Here is an 18,574-nt window from a genome sequence, read left to right on the forward strand (position 1 = left end):
CAGTCACTTTAAGGATACCATCCATCCACACATCTTACTCTTGGTCGGCCCTATTGCTGCATAGGCATGTATTTGACTAAGCTTCTGTGGGATCGCCACTTGTGTGTATGTGTGTGTTAAGGGAAAAACACCTGGTCAATCACAATTCATAGTTGGGTAATTAGAACAATCAAGGATAACAAGCTTGAACCACTCCCTGAATGGGGTATAACTTGGGGAATGTTTGTTATGCTTTTTGGGACTTACTGAATCGCTTGCTTCAGAACTTACTCGGAGTAATTTCCTGGCTGAGAGCCTACCCTGTTTTCCCGAAAATAAGACATCCCTGAAAAATAAGACCTAGTAGAAGTTTTGCTGAATTGCTAAATATAAGGCCTCCCCTGAAAGTAAGACCTAGCAAAGTTTTTGTTTGGAAGCATGCCCAACGCCTGCCAAACAGAACACCAGAGCATGCAGGATTGGTACATGTAAGTACCATAGAGTGTTGTACATGGAAATAATGGTAGTAACAAGAAATTATTGATAGGATTCACAGTTTGTCTGGTCATGCTGGTTTGTGATGACAACTACTGTACAATATATAATAAATTCATTTTTTTTGTTCAACAATAAATGTGAATTCTTCTTCATGGAAAAATAAGACATCCCCTGAAAATAAGACATAGTGCATCTTTGGAAGCAAAAATTAATATAAGACACTGTCTTATTTTTGGCGAAACACGGGTACTATGCTTGTCTCCTTGCACCATTGAAAAAGAAATTTCCAAAGAAGATGTATGAATTTAATGCAGAGAACTTTATGTGAGTTTGTTGCTCCAGATGGACTGAGTTATTTTGAAGCTGGAGGTTTTGTGTTTTTGAAGCTGCTTGTTTAATTTTCTCCTTGACTCTGCTACTTAAGAGTAAACTTTGATTTTTCCATTTTCTTGGCTTATATTTGCTCATTGTGGATGCACAAAAGGGCTGGATAAGTCTGGACAGGACTGCACACAGTTTGTTTTTTCACAAACCTGTAACAGGCCCCTCTTCCTTTTCCCTTCCATGTTCCCCAGCATCATTGTCTTCTCCAAGCTTTCTTGTCTTCTCATTATGTGGCCAAAGTACTGCGCATATTGGGTATGCTTGCCAAATTTGGTGCAGATCCATTATGTGTGTCCACAGTGTTCTCTGGATGTAGGTGAACTATAATTCCTGTAAATCAAGGTCAATTTTCCCCAAAGCCCTCCTGCATTTTTTGTTGGCCATAGGGGTTCTGTGCTCCATCATGTTGATTCAGTCCCCTAAACCCTTCCAGTATGTTCAGTTGCTGATCTGTTCTTCTGTTTCCTGTGTGCCATAGGAAAGGGTAGGGTTAAGGGAGAGGCAGAGGGCAGGCTCATACAAATTACACACCAATGGAGAGAGTAAGGAACTCTAGGATGCCTGCCTGTAGTTGAGGAATCACGTAAAATCTAGGATGAAATGGTCCCCAAATGAAAGCATTCCTTGGGTGGTGGCCCATAGTGTTTGGGGAGGATATTGGTAGTGTTCGGGCTACATATTCATGGCGTTCGCTGTAACTGCAATGTCAGTGGTTTTGGTGGCTCTTCACTACTGGGGGTTGTAGCTGTTTGTGGAGGCGGGAGGCTGTCTAAGTGGACACCTCTGCCACATATACACATACACATTTTCACTTTATTATGTGGATAGATAGATAGATAGATAGATAGGTAGGTAGATAGATAGATAGATAGATAGATAGATAGATGATTGTTTCATTTGAAAATATTTGTATTGTAGCCCTTGGTATCTTTGGGCTTTGGATCTAGGATGCCCTTGGTATCAAAATTTATGGTAGTATTGTATATATAAAGGCACAGTATACAATGGTGTCCTGTCCCCTTATATAAAATACCAAAACATTTTTTTAAATTATTTTCAAGTCATGGATAGGTGCAGAATCCATAGACAATTTGCACTCATAATAATGCAACAAAAGAGAAGGAATCGGTGAGTGCCATCCTCATTTCAAAAATATTCCATTTCTGAAATGGAATATTAAAATTTAAATTCAATTTAACAATTGAACAAGATACATTTCCATCATAAATAGAAACTCATAAAAACTAAGCAGTTTAATCAGAAACACACCAAGCAATATTACGTAACCAAATTAGCACTTATTGTTATGTCCAGCTGACTCCTTGTCAGAATCATGTGTGAGTCAGGAGCTTATAATTCTGTCTATTTGGATGATGGGGTGCCAAATTATGTTTATCCTCATTACCCACGCTTCCAGATACACTGCAGAATGACAACATGTTCCGCTTTTTTTCAGGACACCAACTCTTGTGACACGTATTGTCATATTGTTGATTGTATAACACTCAGAAGTGTCTCAGCTAATGGTATGACTAAGCTGCATTTACTGGCATTATCCCAAATCTCTATGAACAATAATCTTAAAAGATGAAAAAACTTGGAGATAAAACTATGATACTTCTCAACTGTTTAGCATGTGGAAATGTCTCCACTGTTTGGTTTTTACAGGTTTCACCACAGATGTGTTTCACCCATTCGATTCAAGATACCATATATCCTATAGATTATCCTGGCTCCATCTACACTGCCACATAATGCAGTTTGAAATGTTATAGACTCAGTTCAATTAAATGAAACTTCATTACAGCTAGCACTAACCATATAACGTAGCTTCAAACTGCATTATATGGCACCGTAGATTGGGCCCCCCGTCTAGCCCTTTATTTAGAACTAAATCCCACTTTATTAAATGCACATGATTGTATCCAGTGTTTCAAAAGGTTTGCATGGACTCAGTCTTTTGAAGACACAATGTGTTGGATCAAAGGTTTAGAAGAGGTAGAAGCATTGCCTGTGCCCGATTATTTTTTTTAAAGAACTCTCTTAGGCGGGATTATTCATCTTTAACACAGATGTATCTTCTCCATCTTTAAAAGTTATGATCAGTTTAGAAATGTTGACAGGGGCAGCAAAAAAGCATAAAGGCATGGACATGGCTGCCTTTTTTTGCAGCAGGCAACCTTAGGTTTGCTGGAAGACAGAGCTCTGTTCTCCAGCAGAAGGAAATTATGAGACTTCTGTAGTCCTAGTCCCTATCCAGTCATCAAGCATCTGCAACCTGAAGAAATATCCTTTGAAAACGTTACATGTTGGACCATTGCTCAATAGTACTTCTTATGGGAAGGAGGGAATTATAGAAATTACATTCTGAAAAGGATCTTCCCCCAATGCTGGTAAAAACTATGCCATAGCCCCCACTCAACTTTTACTTATAAGTACTTGTTGGAAACATATGCAAAGGGCCCTAAGTCAGTGGCAGAGCATTTGCTTACCCTGACAAAAATCCAGAACTATCTGGAAATAGGCTCTGAATCATAGACCTTCATGTAAACTGGATGCTTTGCCACTCTTCTGTATTATCTCTTGTGCCTTCAAACTTTTTGCCCTTCTTTGAAGTCTCTGCATTTTATCTCCATCTGTTCAATGCCAAGTTCTAGGCAGGTAGAAATCGCCAAAGTTTTCTGCACGGGACTTCCCTTGAAGTGGGGTTTTTTCACTACCAGAATATGGCCAATAGGTTTATTTGCTGACATGGAAACCAATTGTGTTCTTGTTGTTTCAAATGCATGTGTGTAGCATAAAAATAAAACATCAATATGTTTTCCTCTCTACATATATCTAGAATGTAAAGTCAAGTTTGATTATATTAATCCAGGAATCAACTACATCTTTTCAGTCTAGCTATAAGAGCTTTAACTGGATATGACAAAAGCTGCATTAAGCTCAGTGAAGAACTGTGGTTCCTTTCACACTACACAGTTATAGCACTCTGATTCCAGTTTAGCTGGGTTTGTAGAGGCATTAGAGTGCTCTGTCTGAGTATTCTAAACATCCCTTCCAAAAATTGCAAATTCTAGGATTCAATCTGATGGAAAGTTGACTGTTTGAGTGGAATCATAATGCTATAATGATGTAGTGCAAAAAGGGTCTTGTGTTGATTGCATCTGGCAGGGCCAAAGGTTTTCCATCCCTAGAAGAAGACTGTATTCCTCTATGCACATCAAGTCTCACTGTACTCCACTGCATAAAGCGGGTTATTAAAATGAGGCAACCCCCCCCCCCCCAAAAAAAATCCCATTTAGAGCCAGCCAATGTTACCACTTTTTGTAATATGGTGCCTCTAATGTGCTATTCATGGCAACATAATAGCACAGATAAAAATCAGGAAGTGAGAGATAATTCATTCAGTGCCCTAAGGAGATTAACTGGTTTAGAGAGTCTTGAGTTGCATGATGGAAAAAAGGAGGGTGTATAAATGAACTTAAATAAATCTGTGGCAGTTAGTCTTGTCAGCACGTGTGTAGTAGTGGTGGCTGTAATTTGAAGCCTTTTTCTCATAGATAAATCTTACTCAAAATGGATGCAATGAGACTACGAAATTTCTCATTGAAATTTATTCCAACTCTTTCATAGACTTGTTCATCCTTAATTCCCCTTTTTGGAACATTTCTATCCCACTTTTTGACAGAAGAACTGATGGAAGTGTATGGGTTGATCTTATTTAATCCTCAAAACAAGCAGAAATCTACTGAGTGAAGTTTAATGTATCAGCAGTCTAGTAAAAACATTGTCTGCTGAATCCTTAGTTACATATGCATTTGTACAAAATGTACTTAGATATCTAATTAGAGCTTGGCTAGTATTTTATGGGGTTTGTTTATTGATTAATAAGTATAGGAATACAGTCTAAATGTTGTTTGTCTCCAGTTGTTTTAGCGTCTTCTGTTTAAAGACTCTTATTATGTTTCATGGCAGGGATGGGGTGTTTGCAATCCTTCAGATACAGCTGGAATGCAGCTCTCATCTTCATTTACCATTGGCTAGGGAAGCTACAGATGATAACAATTGCCTTTGAACAACATCTGCAGGGCCATCCTTATTATTATTTATTTATTTACAGTATTTATATTCTGCCCTTCTTGCCCCGAAGGGGACTCAGGGCGAATTACAATGAACACATATATGGCAAACATTCAATGCCAACAGACAAACAACATACAGTATAGACAGACACAGAGGCATTTAACATTTTTCCAGCTTCACGATTCCGGCCACAGGGGGAGCTGTTGCTTCACCATCCACTAGTGGCTGTACTTTCTCATTCCTTTCCTCGTGTTTTGCTGGCAGTTTTATGGTGTTGTAAATTAGCCTCCCGCATAAAGCGTACCTAAATTTCCCTACTTGACAGATGCAACTGTCTTTCAGGGCTGCATAGGTCAACAGCAAACCGGCCTATTTAATGGTCGGGGGCTTAACCCGACCCAGGCTTTGAACTCATGACCTCTCGGTCAGTAGTGATTTATTGCAGCTGGTTACTAGCCAGCTGCGCCACAGCCCGGCTGTGGTGTTCTATGTTCTATGCTGTGGTGGTCACCCAACAAGAACTCATGGACTGCATTTCTCAGTCATATTTATCAAGGAACACACTTCACTGAATACAGCAGGAGGTACTTCTGCATAAGCATACAGAAACATGAGTTACAAATCTCCCACATGCTTCTTTGGGAGTGGGATGCTCCAGAAGATGTTGGACTGCAAATCCCAGCAGCCCTAGCCATTGCAGTTAAGGAGATGGATGATGGAAGTGGCAAGTCAACAACATCTGGAGTAATACATGGATCCAGCCTTGTCATCGAATAAAGCAGGACTGCTTCTGAATAGCCTCGCATCAGTTGAGATTAGGGTCCCACAGAGAACTCAGCAGGACCTAACTTTCTCTAAACCCTCCCTCTGAGGAAGAAGAGCCCCTCCCCCAGAGCCAGAGATGAGCACCGCCTCCAGAGCAGGAAATGAAAGGAGAAGCCTTTGCCTTTGCCTCTACATTTGTGTCTCATTGTATTTCATTGTAACAAGGCACTGAATATTTGCCTGTGTCTGTTTATATGCTGTAATCCACTCTGCATCCCATTGGGGAGAAGGACGGAATATAAATAAAATGTTGTTGTTGTTGTTGTTGTTGTTGTTATTATTATTATTATTATTATTATTATTATTATTATTATTATTATTATCTACATGAAAAAATTAATGCAGTTTGACACCATTTTTACTGCTTGATGCTATGGAATCACAGGAGTTGTAGTTTTACAAGTTTTTTTTAGCTTTCCTGTCATACAAGCAACACCTGTTGAAACCCCCTTCTATGCAAACATTACATATACAGGAGTCTGTTCTAGTTTTCACTCTGGCAGCCTTAGTTGTGTTTGTTGCTAAAACACTGCAAGGACATACACATTTCCAGAACTTGGAAAATAAACATTTTGGATAGGTTGCAGAATCTCCTTGTCAGGGTTGTCACTGTTGTGTTGTGAGATTCTGGAAGTTATTATCAAAACAGAAATGTTTCCAATGTCTAAAAATGCATTATAATGTAACCTTTTGTGGAATCCAACTGTACTACACTATAGCTTCTGTTGTAATAAAATATGCTTGTCCTTTACTTATTTTACCCAAAGCCAACTGCAGTCCTTGCTCAGCCATACAAACCCACTGGACAAGCCACACTCTCAGTCTCTGAGGAAAGTTCTAGCAAAACAAATCTGAACAAATCTTGCCAAAAAGACTCCATACATGACAGGTTTGCCTCATAGTTGATATAAGTCAGAAATTACTTGAAGGCACTCAACCAAGCTGCAAGTCCCATATATACCCACACTACCCTTAGGACAAGTCCCATGAAATCCAAGCTTTATTTCAACTGCTTAGCCTTTTGCCTCATTATAGGAGGAATGTGTAGGCTATATTTCAGAGACAGGAATTGGCCAACTGCCTTTGAATATCTATTGCAGTACTGTTCCATTATCAGGGCAGAGGCCACTAGGGGCCACTAGAGAGAGAGGGATACTTCATTTTATTGGGAGCAGGGGGAGTTGAAGGAGGAAATCCATTTCCCCCATTTTCACTGGTTATTCCCCCTCCCCCCTTTCCATATCATAAAGAAGGATTGTTTTCAGGTGGGGACATGGTGGAGGGAATAACAGGAAAACAGGAATAACCCTCCCCCATAAAATGAAATATTTTCTCTCTAGCACCCCCTAGTGGCCTCTGCCCGGATAATCGAACAGTACCTCAATTGCCTAAGAAAACCCTGTTAAATTTAGAGTTTCCACAAGTTGACAGGCGACATGAGGGCACATATACACACAAGATCTGATGTTTGTGACTTAGGGAGAGGAGGAAAGAGAGGGTGGATGGGATAAGATCAGCTTTTAGATTGCTTGCTGTACATTGATATTGCATATAATATTGTAGAAATTTAATAACTGGCAGTAGGATTCTGGGAGTGGAAGTCCAAAAAAGAACATTTTCAGAAGAAGGAACTGGCTAAACTGGAGGCAAAATGGTATAGTGCAGGCATGGGCAAATTTCAGCCCTCCATATGTTTTGGACTTCAACTCCCACAATTCTTAACAGCCTACTGGCTCTTAGAAATTGTGGGAGTTGGAGTCTAAAACTCGAGGAGGGCTGAAGTTTGCCCATGCCTGGTATAGTGATTTGAGCATTGAACTAGAATCTGGAGACCAGGGTCTGAATCCCTGTTCTGTCATGAAAGTCCTTAGGTGACTTTAGGCAAACCGTACCTCTCAGTCAAAGAGGAAAGCAAATGCAAACGTCTTTTGTGTATATTTTGTCAAGAAAACCCTTTGATAAGGCTTTCTCAGGATGGAAATAGCTTGATGTACACATCAACAACAACAACAAACTGGTCAAAATAGCCCTGGGTATTGTTTGCCTAAGGGTGTGTCACCACCGTAGAATTAATGCAATTTGACATCATTTTAACTGCCATGGCCCAATGCTGTGGAATCCTGGGAGTTGTAACTTTTCAAGGTCTTTAACCTTCTCTTTCAAATAGTGTTTTACCAAATGACAACTCCCAGGATTCCACAGCATTGAGCCATAGCAGTTGAAGTAGCAAAAAACTGCATTAATTTATACTATAAATGCACCCTAATAAAACCCTGATGGAATCAACAGGCGACCTGAAGGCACAGAAGCAAAGGATGCATCTACACAAAGCTTTCCCAACATTTCATGTTGGTGACACACTGTTTTGACATGCATCATTTTGCGACACAGTTACTCCATTTTACTAGCAAAGCAGAGGTTAAACCAATCCCTTATAAGAGATATAGACACATACATAAGTTGTGTTAATGAAATGTATGGGGGCACAATATATCTCATGGAAATCTTTCATTTATATCTGAAAAATATGATTTATTGTTTATTTCACAAAGACATAGAAGCTTCTCGTTATGTTTGAGCGACACACCTACACACTGATTAACGTGTCATGAGGCACACTTTGAAAAGCAGAATTAATGCAATTTCACTCCACATTAATGGCCACAAGTCAATGTTATGGAATAATGGAAGATGTAGTTTATTTATTTATTTATTTGCAGCATTTCTACCCCGCTCTATCATTGGCCGAGGCGTGTCAAGCTCCCACTTCTCCATGGAGCCCCTGCCAATCACAGCAAGGCTGGATCCAGCCAGGGGCGATGGGAATTTTGAACCTGAAAACTATATAAAAGTGCATGCTTTGCTATGTTATGTTTCTCAGTCAATTTTTCACGAACTATCGCAGGCTGGCATCACTTTCAGCTGAAATTAAATAAAATTCCTCGGTGGCTTCTGCTTCGACTTGGTGAGTTATATTCTGGAAATTATTGGCTTCTTTTCTCACCAGGCTTAACCCACAGCTTGGATCTCACTATCTAATGCTGCTCTAAATTTCTTGTTAACACTCGCATTGCTTTGAACTGCTAGGTTGGCAGAAGCTAGGGCTAACAGCAGGAGCTCACCCCAACTCATGGCTTCGAACTGCCAACCCTCCGGTCAGTAGATTTCTTGCAGCTAGTGGTTTAACCCACTGTACTATATATCTATATCCAGATATATATATAGATATAGATAAATCCAGGGAGTGGGGTGAGCTCCCACTGTTAGGCCCAGCTTCTGCCAACCTAGCAGTTCGAAAACATGCAAATGTAAGAAGATCAATAGGTACAGCTCTGGTGGGAAGGTAACGGCACTCCATGCAGTCATGCTGGCCACGTGACCACAGAGATGTCTACGGACAACGCCCACTCTTCGTCTTAAAAATGGAGATGCGCACCAACCCCCAGAGTTGGACACGACCAGACTTAATGTCAGGGGAAAACCTTTACTTTTACCTAAGGCTGGAGTTACACTTAAGTTCTGCTTATGAACAAACCTACAGAACCTAAGTAAAGGTAAAGGTATCCCCTGCCGTTAAGTCCAGTCATGTTTGACTCTGGGGGTTGGTGCTCATCTCCATTTCTAAGCCGAAGAGCCGGCGTTATCCGTAGACACCTCCAAGGTCATGTGGCCAGCATGACTGCATGGAGCGCAGGTCTTACTTTCGGGGGAGGTCTTATATTTAGCAATTCAACAAAACCTCTACTAGGTCTTATTTTCTGGGGATGTCTTATTTTAGGGGAAACAGGGTACATACTGAGAAATGGATATTATTGTGTTCAATGGTTTGTTCAATGGTTCAACTTGGAGGCTGCCTGCATTTGAGATTGGAGCCTTTGGAGGCCACTCCTTCCTTCCTTCCTTCTCAGGAGCTTTGAAACTTGGCTGCTTGGGGCGGAAACGTAACCCGACTCCCAAAAAGGCTCCTCGGAGGAGGGGTCTGGAGCCTTGGCTCTCGGTGTGCGTGGCAGCCTCAGTCCCCTCCTCCCTCCCTGGGAAGGGCTGAGATGGAGAAGCCCGCCTGACACACACTCACACCCCTCTGGCCGCTTCCTCTTCCTCTCTCCCGCCCTTGAGCGCGTTGTCCCGCCGCCTGTTCCATTCGCGCTTTGCGGGGGGATTCGGTTCTTCGCTCTGCCAGGAGACCCTTGAGACTGCTTTGTGAGCATGTCTTCGGCCAAACAAAGGAGCAACAAAGGCGGGAGCCCCGCCGCCACCCCGCCGGCGGAGAAAGGCGCCCACGATGACGTGGCAAAGAAGCCCCAGCACCAGGGTCACCCCAAAGGGAGCAAAGGGGCCGGAGCCTCCTCCTCCTCTTCCTCCTTCTGCAGCTTCGGGAGAGTCCTCACCACCCTCCTGTCCCTGCTTTTCTTAGCCGGGGCGTCGCTCTCGGGCTTCTACCTCCATCACCTCTTGGGAGAAGTCCAGCAGGTCGGCCTCCGCCAAGAAGGCTTCGCTCGGCAGCGGGAGGACCTGGCCCGAGACCTCCAGGCCGCCCTGCACAAGGTGAGCCCGAGAACACACCCACCCAAGGGGCAGCCACGCTAGCTTAGAGAGGGAATGAGATTGAGTGAACTGCCCTGGCTCCATGCTGTAGCATCAGGGGAGCTGTAGTTTAGTAAGGTCTTGAGCCTTCGCTGCCCAACAGCTTAAGGTAAAGGTAAAGGTTTCCCCTGACATTAAGTCCAGTCATGTCTGACTCTGGGGGCTGGTGCTCATCTCCATTTCTAAGCCGTTGTCGTAGACACCTCTAAGGTCATGTGGCCGGCATGACTGCATGGAGCGCCGTTACCTTCCCGCCGGAGCGGTACCTACTGATCTACTCACATTGGCATGTGAGCCCCTGATGGCCTAGGGGACTAAAGCCTCGTGACTTGAAGGTTGGGTTGCTGACTTGAAGGCTGCCAGGTTCGAATCCCACTTGGGAGAGCGCGGATGAGCTCCCTCTATCAGCTCCAGCTCCATGTGGGGACATGAGAGAAGCCTCCCACAAGGATGGTAAAACATCAAAACATCCGGGCGTCCCCTGGGCAACGTCCTTGCAGACAGCCAATTCTCTCACTCCAGAAGCAACTCTGGTTGCTCCTGACATGAAAAAAAATTGGCATGTTTTCGAACTGCTAGGTTGACAGGAGCTGGAGGTAACAGCGGCTGCTCCCTCTGCTCCCAGGGTTTGAACCTGGGACCTTTCGGTCTGCAAGTTCAGCAGCTCAGCGCTTTAACACACTTTGCCACCGGAGCTCCTAGCCCAAGAGCTTAGTGCCCCACTAAACTACAACATCCATGAATCCCACCACTTTGAGCAATGGCCGGTAAAGACGCGTCAAATTGCATTCATTCTACGGAATTCACAGCCTTGAAGACACAATTCATTCAACAATCAGTTTGGCACCGCCAGAACTGCCATAGCTCAATGCTATGAGATCCTAGGAGTTGTATCTTCAAAAGACCTTTGGCCTCCTCTGTCAAAGAATGCTGCTGCCTCACCAGACTACAGATCCTATGGTTCCATAGCATTGAGCCATGGCAGTTCACGTGGCGTCAAACTGCATGAATTCTAGGATGTAGATCAGGCATGGGCAAACTTCAACCCTCCAGGAGTTTTGGACTTCAACTCCTAATAGTATGTTGGGAATTGTGGGAGTTGAAGTCCAAAACACCTGGAGGGCTGACATTTGCCCATGCCTGACGTAGATGCATTCCCAATGCCTCACCAAGGTGCACCGTAGAGTTAAAGCAGTTTGATACCACTTTACGGGCCCTGGATTGATGCTATGGAATAATGGGAGTTGTAGTTTTACAGTCTTGGCGTTCACTCCCCAAGAGTGTTGGTTCCTGAGCAAACGACAACTCCCAGAACTCTGTAGCATTGAGTCTTGGCAGCGAAAGTGGTGCCAAACTGCATTCATTCTATAGTGTAGGTGCACTGTATCTTATATTCTAGTTCAGTGTGGTCCAACCTTTAGTTACCCGAGGGCCAATCAAACTTTAGTATAGGAATGTGAGGGCCAGAAACATTCCAGAAAGAAAACAAATTCTTAAAAACTTAAAGCTGTAAGAAGGGTAAACATTTTTTCCAAATGTTAAATTAAAATATTTTTCCAGCAAGAAGGGCAAGGGCCAAAAAAAATGAATTGGTGGGCCGCATGCAGCCCATGGGCCGCATATTGGACCACACTACTCTAGTCCATTGCTCCTTAAACTGTGGGTCTCAACCTCAAGTAGGGTCTCTATAGCTCTGTGTTGGGGTCTGCAAAGCATTGCCAACAGTAAAGGTTTACTGAACGTTACCTAGTGGCTATTTCAGACATTTATAAGATTCTGTTGTGCAGTATTCATGGAGGACTCTGCAGAAGATGCTTCAGCTGTACTTCATGAAAAGGGAACTCAGTCTGTTTAGCAAGCCTTGCAAATGCTGCTTGTTGTCAGTAAAAGTTTGATTTTACATCTAGTTTCTACACATATCTGTATACCCAGAGTCACATACAAAATTCTCAGGCCAAAAGGGATTATGAGTGGAAAATTTTAAGAAGCCCTGCTCCAGTATATGCATCTTTTGCCTTGGTGTTTGGACAGTCCATGTGATCACAAGTTCCAGAAGAGTGACCTGCAACTACTCTGTAGAAATAATGCAACTTAGCACCACTACAACTGCCACCTCTCATTGCTATGGAATTAGTCTGTGTATTAGTCTCTTGCTGTGTATTAGTCTCTTGTTTTTAACATTTTATGCTGTATGTTGATTTTAATGACTGTTTTATTGATGCTGATGTTTTTATTGTTGGGATATTTGTTTTATTGTTTTGTTGTTGTTATTATATTGTTGTATCGGGCAAGGCCCCATGTAAGCCGCCCCGAGTCCCTTCGGGGAGATGGGGCAGGGTATAAAAATAAAGTTATTATTATTATTATTATGGAATCATGGGAGTCGTAGTTTCACAAGGTCTTTAGTCTTGTCTGCCAAAGAGTGTTGGTGCTTCACTAAACTACAGCTACCATGATTCCATAGCAGCGAGCCATGGCCGTTACAGTGGGGCCAAATTTCATTAATTCTACAGGGAAGATTCAAAGTCATCCTTTCTGCTGTGGACTTTTTTGCATTCTTAAGACCTCTGAAGGATTGGGATACCTGCTCTTCATTGACACTCCTCCTCCTCCTCCTCCTCCTCCTCCTCCTCCTCCTCCTCCTTCCACCATACAACATAACCTGGGGCTTCCTTGTACCAAAAAATGGACAAAATTAACATTACAGTAGTTATCTAAAAGTGCTGATATGACTGAACACCATTACATTTCCTAATTTCTGGATATCATGGAATCACCCTAGAAGTCCTAGAAATTTCTAGAGAGGTATCGTCTAGGAATTTGCTAGGTCTTTCAGGACAACTGCAATAACTTCCAAGGGAAACATGCCATAGAACCACATGGGGAACTTAGGGAATTCCCTTTTCCTTAGGTATGGTACAGTGAAACTGTGGTTTTGGGTTCCGGGGTCTTACTGTATTAATAGTTCTTCATATAAAGTGTTTGAGGTGGTCAGAACAGCTCCAGCCCTTTGCTTCCACCTTGCCCGCCGCATTTTAACAGACTTAAGATTTCTTAAGTGACAAATAGAAGTAATGCAATTCAAGTTTCCCCTGTGAATTGTTCTAACAATGTTTATTGAAAAGCTACAATGAATTAGTAGAAACCATTGAAATGGGCAATCTATTGAACTGTCACTAAACCTTTGTTTAGACTTGTTCTTGGCATAGCACTTACTCTACCAGTGCATGAAATAGATCTTGGCTGTGAAAGTGTGCTTTTAAATGTTTTTTCACATCTACCTCCTTCAAAGGAATGTCCTTGTAGAAATTCTAAGGCTGATAATAATCGTAATGTTCCCATGCTAACATCTTGTTTCAAAACGGTGTGGTATTTTCAGAATTAAGATTGAGAAATCGACATTCTGTTCCAGTAACATTCAGTGGTGGCATTGTTATGTCTCATTGTTGAAAGAGAAGCACTGACCTGAGTGAATGGCTATGAATAAGGGCCTGTCTATACAAGCTGAATGGCCTGCAGTCATCATGAAGTCTCTCCTGGAGGTTTTCATGATGTTTAGGTTTTCATGATGTTAAGTTGAGGAATACTCCGGAGTTGGCTAAAGGTCTGGAGCAATCCTGTGATTTGGGAGTAGGATGGACAGCAGGACCGGCACATGGAGTGTGTGGCCACCATTTCTGCTCTGAACTGGCTCTTAATTAAGCAGCCAGTGTGAATAAACCCATATATTCCTCAGAGTAGCTATCATAACTTGTGAGCAATTCAGATTAACATGGATTTTGAGTTTGTCTGAATTGCATCCTGTTTAATATTTACGGTATGTTCTTGAATAAAATGTCCTGTATTCAGATTACATGCTTGAAAAAGGGTGTTGTTTTGCTTTTGAATGTTGCAACTGAAATCTAGTTACATAATTATTAATTTGAAACACTATCACATGGGATGGATCCATATTTAGAGATGTGCAGTTGAACTGGCAGAAGCAACTATAGCTGTCCCTTCCTTTCCATGGTCACACTTCCAAACCCCCTGAAAATTACACACAGAAGGTTATTGGACTTTCCCAAATGGGAGAAGCTGTGATGTAGGGATCAATTCTCCAAAATCAGTTGGAGGCAACTTCTTTCATTTCAAACAACATACAACTCTACAAGTAAAACCTCTCATGGTGGGATAAACCACTGAACGTTGCTGCTTTGATGCATGTATGTAAGGGAGTGTGCAGAAGTGTATTTGAGTCCAGAGATTGGACATGTTACTTTTCTGGATCATACATTTTCATCTCACCTGACCATGGGTCGTATCAGCTGGTATTGCTAGGAATGCTAGCCCTAAAACATTTCCAGCTTTGCTCATATGACACACATTTTGGTATGTCACTAAAGCGGCCCTGATTCAGATGTTTAATTTCTTTTTTCTTTTTTATAGGTGAATTCCCTCCAGGACTCATTTGGAGGATTTGAAGTGATGCTGAAAAATGCTCAGCAAAAGCAAGAAATCACTGAAAGGGCTGTTCGGCAAGGGGAGAGTGAGATCAACCGCATTGGTGAGGTTCTTCAGAAACTACAAAATGAAATCCTAAAAGACCTGTCGGATGGGATCCACGTTGTCAAAGATGCTAGAGAACGAGATTTCACATCACTGGAAAACACTGTGGAGGAAAGGTTAACTGAGCTAACCAAGTCTATAAATGACAATATTGCTGAATTCACAGATGTCCAGAAACGAAGCCAAGATGAAATCAATGAAGTCAAAAAAAATCTGGCTTCACTTGGTGAAATAGAAGCATGCAAACATGATTATCAGGTTTTGAAAGGGATTGTTGATGAGATGCAAACATCCATGAGAGATAAAGAAAAGACCATAGAATCGCTGCAAAGTACCATAGATCTGATGGAATCTGATGTCTTGTCTGAAGTCAAAGAACTCATCAACCTCAAACAAGAACATGAAAAGTTCAAAGAGGCCGCAGACACTGAGCATCTTTCATTACAAGCTTTGGAAGAGAAAGTTCTTAAGGCTGAAGACTCAATTGCACATCTTCCTGATGAGATTAAGAGACTCAGTGAAGACTTGCTGCGCACTAAGCGATCTACTACTTTAGAGGAAGACCCTGTGCTGACCAAAGATGATTTAGAAAGTCTGCAGGAGAGCAATAACAAGTTTGAATCAAGGCTTGGATCCATAGAAGAGAGCCTTCAGGCTGTGATGTCCCAATCTGCACCACGCATGGAGGAGATGGAGAGAGATGACAGCAAGATAGCTGCCTTAGAGGAGGGTCTCAGCTCTCTTCGTCAGACTTTAGAAGATGATGTTCGTTTTTTGACGGATACAGTAAGGAGTCTTGGTGAAGCAAAGCTGTCAATGTACAATGATGTGGGTGAACTAAGGAAAAGTGTGAGCAACTTATCAAACAATGCTGATGCACTTGATAACATCCAGAAACAAGTTCGTGCTTTGCTGGATCAAGAACAATCTCAGGGTCATCTAGGAGAGCTCTCCTCTGTCAAAGGCTCCATCGATGAACTGCGCTCTTCTCTTGGCCAGACTGAACTTGACATGAAAATGCTCCGGACTGTCGTTGACAATTTAGTTGCCTACCCTGTAAAAATTGAAACCATTCATAATATGGTGCTATCAGTGAAAAGTTCATTAGATGACATAAGGAATGACCTAGACAGATTGTTTCTGAAAGTAGAAAAGATACATGAAAAGATTTAAAAATCCTATACAAAGCATTTTTAACCACAGAACTGCAAAAAACAAAATGAAACACAAAAAGTAGCTTTCCTAGGCCAAAGAGTTTTTGTTATTGGGGAAATATTGGTGGACTTGAAATAAATGTCTGTGATGCCTATAGAAAAATCAAAACACATTCCAGATAGGGACCCATTTTTATTTTTATTGCATCATGCCCTGCAACAAATCATTCTGTTTTGCTGCCTTAAGCCATAAGGCTTAGAGGAGAGAAAAGAACAAAAGGCAATGGTTGCTTTGATTTTTTAGACAGACATGTGTGTTCTGTCATGTGTAAGGCTGCATCATATCTTTGAATCAGAGGAGGCAGAGCAATTGCTTTGCAATATAGAAATCAAATTGCTTCTCATAGGTTTCTCTCTGTACATTATGTTACACATGTTCACAAGGAAGTTCTTACATGGAGAAGTACATTCAAGATATTCAAGATCTGTAGCCCATTTCCACTACAGAAAAATAGTGCTGTTATCCATCCTATGAACTCGTGGGGTTGGTAGTTTAGGGGGTGCCATTTAGATTCTCAGCCAGAGAACTCCAGTGCCTCATAAAACTACAAAACCCAGGTTTCCATGGGGTAATGCTATACAGTAGTGGTCAAATGGAATAGTAATACTTTAATCGTGTAGTGTGAATGGGCCATTGTTTTCTCAAGATCTGTGACAAGCCTGCATTCGAAAGTCTTCATAATTAGTATTGCTTTTACATAGCAAAACCAAATCATGTTCTCTTTATTTTCCTTTTTTTAACCCAAAGTCTGGAAAACGTTCCCTGGTCTGTCAGCTGTGCATGCTCTCTGCTGAACTAAAGAGGTTTTCTGAACAAAGTTATTTTAAACCTCTCTCTGGTACTTTGGCAAGGTGAGACAGGCATTGCTCCATGATCCATGTTAAGTGCCTGATTATCTGGTGCTAAGACTGAAGAAATAGAAATGGATCTCAGACTGATTAAAAGCAACCAAACCCTCAAAACGTTAGATCTGGGCAATTGTTGTAAGTGTGAGGAGTATTAATAATAATGTTCATTTTAAAGAACCACTGTACTATTCAATTGCCTGGATTCTTGTTTATCTTCCTTAGAAAATATTTTTCTTCTGATATTTTATTTTTTTTACTTAAGCATTTAGAAAGGGGCTTAATCACAGAAGGCAAACTTGGCAAAAATGATCTTACTCATAAAGTCTTCCTCAAAATGTTACACTTATCTGAAATGCTTGGGACCCAAATTGTTTTGGATTTCATTTTTGGGAGGAGGGGGATTTTGAAATGCCTGCATTTGCATATACATATATAATGGGATACCTTGGAGGTGGGACCCAAGTCTAACACAAAATTCATTTATGTTTTTTATACACCTTAGATACATAGTCTAAAGATAATTTATACACAACATTTTAATAAATTTGTGCATGAAAAAAAGTTTGTGTACAGTAAGCCATTAGAAACCAAAGGTTCTCTGTCTCGGCCCATCCACGTGTACAATTTTTGCTTTTGTTTTTCTGGATCAATCTGTACAGTATTTTTACTTTTGGAAAGAATCCAGCAGCAGAAGTGACAGAGACAGTCCTCCAGTAGAAAGTAACAAGGATGTCTGACTGCTTTTGATGCTACTCAGAAACCAGTATCTGGAGACCTGAAATCTTAAAAATCAAGAACATACTGTGCTGGAATAATCTGTTACTCTTCTGAACTGCTCCCCACTGACTGTCCTTTTGTGATTCTTGTATGACTAGTTTTGACTGTGAAATTTACTTATTTCCTAGTATCTGTAATGTTTAATAAACTTGGAATAGAAATTAATTAAGGGCCAAAAAGGATATGATACTTCAAGTATGTTATGCCATCTGTCTTGGTTTTTCTTTGCAGTCAGCCCTCTGGATCAGTGGTTTCTGCATCCATGGATTCAACCAACTGCATCAAAGATTCTTTACCTCCATTTTAATATAGCAAAACTAATGACTGAAAAGATTTCTTTTTTGGTCTGCAACTCTCAGAATTTCCTTGCAGTATAGACAATTGTGCATTTGGGAATTGTAATTAAAATGCAATATGCCCAGGTTAAAACCAAAACTGTTGTAATCTTAACTTAAACTTCAGAAAATGTTCCATAGGAATCTAGGTCCTCCGTTTTTTTTTTTTCGTGTCAGGGGCAACCGGAGTTGCCCCTGGAGTGAGAGAATTGGCCGTCTGCAAGGACGTTGCCCAGGGGACGCCTGGATGTTTTGATGTTTTACCATCCTTGTGGGAGGCTTCTCTCATGTCCCTGCATCGAGCTGGAGCTGATAGAGGGAGCTCATCCGCGCTCTCCCCGGGTGGGATTCAAACCTGGCAGCCTTCAGGTCAGCAACCCAACCTTCAAGTCACAAGGCTTTTATCCCCTAGGCCACCAGAGGCTCCTAGGTCCAGTGAAATTCTATGGCCAGTTTCCAGGGAAAATTGATCACAGAATAGTGCTAGAAATACCTAGA

General features: G+C 41.6%; 1 protein-coding gene across 1 annotated transcript; it reads left to right on the plus strand.

Annotated features, from left to right (window-relative positions):
* Positions 1–9,768: 9,768 nt before the first annotated feature.
* On the plus strand, positions 9,769–17,906 carry ckap4 (cytoskeleton associated protein 4). Its single transcript, XM_008110597.3, has 2 exons — positions 9,769–10,314; positions 14,782–17,906. The coding sequence occupies exons 1-2, from the start codon at positions 9,976–9,978 to the stop codon at positions 16,072–16,074; spliced, it is 1,632 nt and encodes a 543-aa protein (XP_008108804.2). The 5' UTR covers positions 9,769–9,975; the 3' UTR covers positions 16,075–17,906.
* Positions 17,907–18,574: the final 668 nt, after the last annotated feature.

The sequence above is a fragment of the Anolis carolinensis genome, chromosome 5 (genome assembly GCF_035594765.1).
Source record: "Anolis carolinensis isolate JA03-04 chromosome 5, rAnoCar3.1.pri, whole genome shotgun sequence".
NCBI lineage: Eukaryota > Metazoa > Chordata > Lepidosauria > Squamata > Dactyloidae > Anolis > Anolis carolinensis.

Coding starts and splice junctions, on each gene's coding strand:
- ckap4 (XM_008110597.3), top strand. CDS start 9,976: ATGTCTTCGGCCAAACAAAGGAGCAACAAAGGCGGGAGCCCCGCCGCC. Junction 10,315..14,781: donor TCCAGGCCGCCCTGCACAAG/GTGAGCCCGAGA, acceptor TCTTTTTTATAG/GTGAATTCCCTCCAGGACTC.